Genomic DNA, 8,023 nt, shown 5'->3' on the forward strand with positions numbered 1-8,023 from the left:
GATCTCAGAGCCGGGCAGAGCACCGACCAGGATTCGTGCACAGAGCCTCTCTGCATCAGAATTGGAGGTGATGTGGAAAGCCCTCCCCTGGAGCACGAGTCGAAGGCGTGTTCTTGGCTATGAGGTACAAGAAAAAAATAGCATAAAATGCTATGTGTAACAGGTATGACCTTGTGTCCTTTAAAAAAGACCACCACCAGAATCAGGTTTCACTCAACAGCTTTTTATGGACAAAAAAATATGGCAGCAAGCAATGAAACTAGTCTAGTTCTGGGTCTCAGTGTCAAATGGAATCACGTAACACACATGCATGGCTAATATTAGATATGGGAATTAAGATCCTTATAAATAAAGCCTTCAGTTGTTCCTTAAAAATCTTCAAACCACATGCCACACTAAGTGATCAATAAGCGTGAAGCTATGGTATAAAATCATGTCATGGAAACACACAGGAAAAAATCTAAGTAGGAACAAAAACATGACCCTGTACATAAAAGATACACAAAAAAAAAAACCAAAAAAAAACATTAGCCATATTATCAACAAAGAAAAATAGATGCAGTTAGCTTTCATTTAAACCAAACTAATGAAATGTGCAAAATGGTGCATTAAATATTTACAGAGACTAAAGCATGCTTTAGATCTCCCACACCCTGATGTACTTTCATTCAGTGCACGTGATACTTCTAAATTACATAATAAAACAAATAAAAATGACACTTGGAATTTCTTAAAATACTTAATCAATAATCAATATGAAACCCTGAAACTTTAATCAAACTTGATAAAAGCAAATCCCCAGAATGTCATAAAGCACCTGCTCTGGCAAGCTCCAAAGTTGAATCAAAATGCCAAACACAGAAGGATAAATACACACCATCCACTCCCAACCACAAGAACATGAGATTGAATGAGTAGCCTTCCCAACTGACGGGGTTTCCCCACCCTTAAAAGCATTGGCTCTGCGCATGCACATCCTCATCAGTCACTCATTTGCCGCACTCACTTTCAATTTGCACCATCTGCTAGCAGTGAACAGCTTAAATGGAAGCCCTAATTTACATTATGCTGGCGTTTCTGACTCTCAGTCCAACAGGAGCCCTTACCTGTACTTCTTTTTTGCATTTTTTTCCTGCTTCAACATCCATTTAAACTCATTAAGCCTTATGAATTGTGAATGACTTAAGTCAGGTGTACTTGGGAAAGGAAGTGCACTAAAACATACATTGTAGCAGTATTTCTGAATGAGGACTAGGAACGCTATTTTGAAAACGAATGCTTACTAGATTTTATTCTTTATTAGTTACCCCATTTATTGTGGCTGAACTATTCTTTTAATACTAAGTGACATCATGGAGCTGTTCCATTGTGTTTTTAACCGCGTAGCACACAAAGGCTGCACCGAATGTGCTGTGGGTGTTTTGTTTTTTTTCACCCCCAAGAATGATTCTTTTTCATTTTCCCCCCATTACCCACCCCTCAGAAAAATCCATGTTTGTGTTTGTGGCTTGAGTGTGGGATTTTGTGCTACACTGAGTAACTAATAAGGCTTTAAATCTTGGCTCTGCTGCAGTATTGATGACTGTCAAGTTGTTCATGCATTTTGGGCAGCGGATAACCCACCTAATAGCATGTTGCAAGTGGTTTCATGTCTTCCTTGGTCCTGAAGCACTTGTTTTGTTCATTTTCTTTCTTCTCCATTACCTCTGTGCTGCCAGTGCTGATGCAGCAAATTTTTATGATGCTAAGAAAAAAGGGGGGGGAATATATACACACACAAAGGGGGGGAATATATATATATATATATATATATATATATATATATATATATATATATATTATTCCCCCCCTTTGTGTGTGTGTGTATATATATATATATATATAATTTTATTATATTTTATTTATATATAACTGAATTTGTAGCACTGACCTTTGGCTTTGTTTGCTGACTGCATGTATTTTTAAGTTGACAGAACATGGGAATTCAAAGGCAGTATGTAGTTTTAAGGAGGCCCAGACACTGAGGTGTATGATGCACTCCGCACAGTTCATCCTCCGCAAACAGTTCCACAATGAGCAGAAGGACATATCCTATTTGTGTCAGCACCTGCTGCTTTCTCCTCCAGCCTTTTTGCCGCTCTCTCCCAGGGCAATCCCAGGACAATCCTGGGAGAGAGAGGCAGACAGGTATTATCAGTAAACCCGACAGCTAAGAAATGTCACCTTTCATGATGCACCCGTGACAGTGTCATTTAAATACTTCTTACACTTCAGTGGCTACTTAACCAGACCTCCAAATCTCCTTCTCCATTGGGAAGCTGATAGGCAGAAACTCTAATCTGCAAGGGGCATTTGACAGAAATTTTGTGTATATATGTATGCATGTGTGTGTGTGTGTGTGTGTGTGTGTGTGTGTGTGTGTGTGTGTGTGTGTGTGTGTGTGTGTGTGTGTGAATTTTTAATCATATGGACAAGCATTTCAGTTTTGGGTTGTTGTTTTGTTTTTTTTTACATAAATCAGAGCTGAGTTGGCCATGAAGGAATTATTATGGTTTTATCTCTTCAGTTGAGATACTGGGAGAAGAAGGAGAAAGAGGATATGGCTAGTGTCCTAAGGACGGTGGGAAATCGGACATCAGCCATTATTCAGGGGTTAAGAGGGAGCAGCACCTACTATGTAACAGTGAGGGCCTACAACACCGCTGGAACTGGGCCACCAAGCACTGCGGTCAACGTGACAACTAAGAAGCCTCGTAAGCAAACAAGTTTTAGAAATGTGCCTACAAGAGGTGAATCGATGGATGCTCTAGCACAGAATTACTGGTAAAGAAAAATGATTTACAGTGTTTTCTGTCCCCCCCCCCCTCGGAAAGCTCTAAAAGTATTTCTTCTACCATTCATTTCCAGCTCCCAGTCAGCCCCCTGTAAAGGTCATGTGGAACACATCCAACTCCAAGATCATTCTGAATTGGGAGCAAGTGAAAGCTCTGGAGAATGAATCGGAGGTTACGGGATATAAGGTGAGCAGCATTCTGGTTCTTTTCCTGTCAATAATGGAACTGACCTGCTTGCAGTCCATTTCAGCTCCATCAATAAGAGAACTGAAACTGAACTATGAAGTTCACATAAATATGGATCTTTCTGCTTGCCGAATCATTGGACTCAAACTTTAGCCTTCTTGCAAAACCTTAAAGAACGCTCCTCTGACCTGTGCACTTCCCTTGTAGGTTTTGTACAAGCAGAATCGTCATAGTCGGACTCGAGTCATGGAGACAAACACCACATCTGTGGAGCTGTCTCTGCCTCCTGACGAGGAATACATCATTCAGATCAAACCATTTGGGGAGGGAGGAGAAGGAAGCAGCAGCAGACAAATCACCATCCCAAGAATATCAGGTACTTACTCCTCCTCAAACTATTAAAAACATATCTTTGGAAGAGGACCTGTGGGTAGTGCATCAGGATACGAGTGCACTAATTTAAACACCAACAATAGGAGAAGATTATGCAGAACACAATTATGTTCAGATCCAGCTACTGGCAAAACATGTGCGCATCAAACTATTAGTTTTGCATCACAAAACTACTGAAATATTGACTGAATTACTGAATTAATGAATTATTATGATGATGTGCTTTCAACATTTTAAAGTTTATTCAACGTTCGTGCTTTCAACATTTTGGTGTTTGGTCTGATTGTACTGAGTGTGGAATTCATCTCACTCACCAAATGTGGTTTGTGTTTGTCCTGAATAAAACAGCATATTTGTTCTCAAAATAATGATTAGTGACCTCTGTGGTTATGTTGCCTTTACTTGTTTCAACAAAGATAATCTCCAAATTCCCAAGACTTCCCACATCCATCCACTTCACTCAGCTTCAGTGTGTTTGCCCTTAAATGCATTTGTCCTTAAGCACCCTTTCACGTTCCCTTTTGTCTTTGCTCCTCCCCAGGTCCCAACGCAATCGGATCTGCCTCCAGTGTGTCCACTCTCTCTGCACTCAGTACAATAGCCCTGTCCCTCACAGCCCGGACGTCCTTATGACAAAAAGCAGCCCAGGTGCCCCGGTTCCAGACGAGACACTCTCGTTAGGTAGGCGACTCTGAGAGAAGAGACTTGGACGGATCAATGAAAACTTCCACCCAATCAAACCCGCTCATATTATAGAAGGAAAAAGGTCAGAAGGACAGGTCCCAAGGAAAGAACATACCGGAATGATTATATGGGTTTGCGGTTCAGATGACTGTTCAGAACAGGATGCCTGTCGGTGGACATGAATTTGTTGTTACCAAAGCAGATAATACACTATATATATATATATATATATATATATATATATATATATATATATATATATGTGTGTGTGTGTGTGTGTGTGTGTGTGTGTGTGTGTGTGTATATATATATATATATATATATATATATATATATATATTAGAATACATCTTATTCATTTTTGTATGCCATAACTACATTTTCATCCTGTTTTGGGGTTTGATCTAGCTGATCAAATGGCCTCTGTTGTTCCAATGAGGTTAGGGTGTGTAGAAATTGTTGTAGATGCATGTCATTTACAATGTTTCATAGGGAAGTGCAGGTATTCCAATCCTTTACCATTTAAAGCAAGACCCATTAGTCCTTAGCAGTGGCAGTAAACAAAGTGTAAGATGACATAGATCTTGCTTAAGGGGCCCAGACACCGAGAGTTGTCCAGGACTTCTAAGCGTTCACCCCGAGTGGATCCTTAAACTGAATTCATTTCTGCTGGGAAGAAAGAAGAAGAAAAGAGGGAAAAAGAAGGTAACAGTGACAGACTAGGAACCTACAAGAATGTCTCTTATACTGCACATGGAGGTGGTCTTCTTTGAAGACTCTTTGCTTCGACTTCCTTGACTTGATCAGCGAACTCTGCTGTCACCTGCACAAAAACAACATCGACATTCACATGGCTCTCTTGCCATCTCATTCTTGGCCTCACCGTTTAGTTTGTGACACGTCCAGAGCTTCTCTTCACCTCGTTTGTGCCTCGTCTCATGTCTTAAAATCCTCAGGTCCTCAAAAAAAAAAAAAAAGCCTTAACTTATCACATCATTAGTGCTATCTCCTAACATGCTACAGAGTAGTAGTACTACACACCGAGAGACAGCACAGATGGCTTGGGGCAGGAGGCTGGGGGCTTACAGTCAGCTGGGGTTTTGGGTTTCCCATTGAAGGTTTTGGGCCATCATTCCTAGTCCACCACTTATAATTTTTTCACACTGTACCAATTGTACGCTGTTATCCATGGCTTAAGGGCAATACAGCGTATCGTGTAGAAGGGCCTTGGACTGCATTTAGAAAAGATATAATTAATCTGCTGCTGACCTTTCTGTTCTCCTTTCTCTCAATGTCATGTGGGACTGGTACCCTATAATAGCTAGCTTGTAATCTAGTCAGGTGGAGGTTCATAAGATGTAGGCTACATCTAAAGGTTGAAATTCTAAGACTCAAAGGGAAAAAAAAAATGTATAACATGCTTTTTTTTTTGTATATTTCAGAATTTATATTTAAGGGGGAAAACAAAAACAACAAAAAGTTTCCTAAGAGCTGTACTTAGTTTTTACCTAATGAAAAAGAGAAAAATGTGGCTGTGTCACTCTGCATGTTGGTGTATTATTCTCCATATCCGTTAATTTGCTGCAGACTTAATGGCTTGTGACCATGCAAAAGTCCAGAAATACAGGTGTCCATTTCGAGGGGTTTGTGTATATGTGTGTGCCTGCTGTAGCCATCTCTACCTCTCTTTCTGTTTCTTTCCATCTGTCTGTTTGTCTCTCTGTCCCTACCCCCCCCCCACCCCCACCCCCCACGGTACACAACATCATAACATCATCAAAAATCTGACTGTAAAATCCACAGATTATTTTATTTGGTGTGCATTTATACCAGGTCAAAGAATAAAGTTTTTTTAAATTATTGGGGGGTTTTTGTTTCTTTTAAAAATTGGTTGGAATTTGATGTGGATTTGTTCGTTGCAACCGATTCAGAACCAAGAAGGAGGGTTAATTAGTGGATGAATGTGCTCTGGCAGTTTAAGGAACCACAATTTCCAAAAGAGAGCCTCAAATTGAAGTGCCAAGAGACTGTAAGGATGTAGATACCATTCCAACCTGTATTAGCAGGTGGCATCACATTAAATTTCTAGCACTAGTCCGATGCATACAGGGATATGCACGTTTTTTAATCTCCCAGGTAAACTGTAGAAAGTCTTCTGTATGTAATATAAGCATAAAATAGTAACATTTCATGCCTTACATGAAACACTATTGTTTATCAACAGAAAGCATTTACAAAGGTATCACTTACTGGACTAATAAAATTCATGGAATGGCCTATTGTTAAAGCACTATACAAAAATCAGATAGGTGTCCAAGATTCACACATAATTTTAATTAAATAATTACAGCCTAATAATAGATTGTCTGCTAATTAAGGAACATGTTTAGGGCTTACAAATCACAAATAGACAAATAGATTTTGCTATAAATAGACAGTTGGTATAGAGTTTCAGATAACATTATGTGAGTATATTCTCGCTGACTCTCCATGGTTAATGTTTAACACCTAGTAAAAAAGACTAGGTCAGCTAACCCTTGTTTGTTGCAATCTCCCTGTCACTGCTGTCCACCCTCATAAAATGTTATAGCTTACCAATTTTCACTGTACACCAGTGTGTTGACAATAAAGACTTCTTCTCTTATTGGACATATGGGGAAATTGTAGGAATGTGGAAAAACACACAAAAAAACAAGTGTTCAAAAAACAATAACAGTGTTAAACATATGATAAACTGGAAAAATCTAATTGGGGGCACCTGGCCCAAACGAAAATACCCACAATGTGGGCTCAAGGAGCTAGACCAGTAACAGAAAAATCATTATAAAGATAAAACATGATTTAATTAGATGATTCATTCTGTGATTGTTACCGCTGCTGCCGCTTTGTGGATGGTGGACAGCTACCATTCCATCTTTAAGCAAACAACAGGGAATAATAAATGCTAGTATACCATGATGGATTCCTACATGATGGCTAAATAAAGGTTAAGAAGTGTCAAGGTGTCTCTGTGGAACTGTTAAGATATTTTCTTGCTCTCCAGTTCCCAAGGAAGCAGGCTCCTTATACCATATCCATGTATGGTTTTCAAAGAGGGTTGCAGAAAAACAGCTCAGTTTCAAGAGACATAACGGACCATCACAGGCAGATAATGGTTCTACTGAAAAATGGGTCTTGAAGTATTTCACATTAAAAAGGTTACAATGATCAATAGTGAATGAATAATTTTTGTAACTAGGTAGCACAATCAAAGCTGCATTAACATTTACCAGTCCTGCTGGAATTTGTCCTATTTGCCATCTTAAGATACCTAGAAGTGCATATTAGAAATGAGCATTAGGATATGAGTGAATGATCCCATGGAAGAGAGGTCTTGTTCTGTTACTTAATATGGGGTGCCCAATGAAGTCCTCGCCCCAAAAGGGACAGGTGTGATTCAGTAACATTGAGCTTTTTGCAGCTTCAGAGAAGGCTAAAATCTTGCTATGCCCACTCTCACTAGAACATCTCACTAACCTTTAGCTGCAGCCTAAGAAGTGGCCTTTCTTTGGCACCATCCATCCTTTGTACAAGTGCAGCATACACCCGAGAGAGCAAGCGAGGGGACCGGACCCCTCGGGGCCCCAGCAGACTTTGAAAGGTGCTCCGATGTGACTTCCCCAAAAGCAAAAGAGTAGGATGCAAGAGTTGTAGCCGACATGATCTTTAATTCATGCAGAATTGATTTCAACTCTGGATTTTATTATCAGTAGGTAAAAAATACCTTACTGACCTTACCAGTCTTTAATACATGTAGCTTTAAGGCTTTTCGAGGAGCCAGAGGATAACTACATTGCTATAGCCCAAGCCCAACTGTGAAAAACCTTGTTGTCACAGTCAATCCTGACCTGTCCTTTGATGTGCATATAGGTAATATTACTAAGGTA

General features: G+C 39.7%; 1 protein-coding gene across 4 annotated transcripts in view; it reads left to right on the forward strand.

Moving 5' to 3' along the window:
• The window catches only part of cntn4 (contactin 4), a 101,301-nt gene extending 96,974 nt beyond the window's left edge, over window positions 1-4,327 (forward strand). For 2 of the 4 annotated variants that reach the window (XM_027005010.3, XM_027005013.3), the window contains exons 19-23: window positions 9-124; window positions 2,567-2,789; window positions 2,908-3,020; window positions 3,228-3,396; window positions 3,955-4,327. In XM_027005010.3, the coding sequence (XP_026860811.2) occupies window positions 9-124; window positions 2,567-2,789; window positions 2,908-3,020; window positions 3,228-3,396; window positions 3,955-4,046 (713 nt within the window). In that variant the 3' untranslated portion in view covers window positions 4,047-4,327. The remainder of the gene's footprint in view (window positions 1-8; window positions 125-2,566; window positions 2,790-2,907; window positions 3,021-3,227; window positions 3,397-3,954) is intronic. The other 2 variants (XM_027005015.3, XM_027005014.3) reach the window with 2 other exon arrangements.
• Window positions 4,328-8,023: the final 3,696 nt, after the last annotated feature.

Source organism: Electrophorus electricus, chromosome 7 (assembly GCF_041902795.1).
Source record: "Electrophorus electricus isolate QZ-2024a chromosome 7, ASM4190279v1, whole genome shotgun sequence".
Lineage (NCBI taxonomy): Eukaryota > Metazoa > Chordata > Actinopteri > Gymnotiformes > Gymnotidae > Electrophorus > Electrophorus electricus.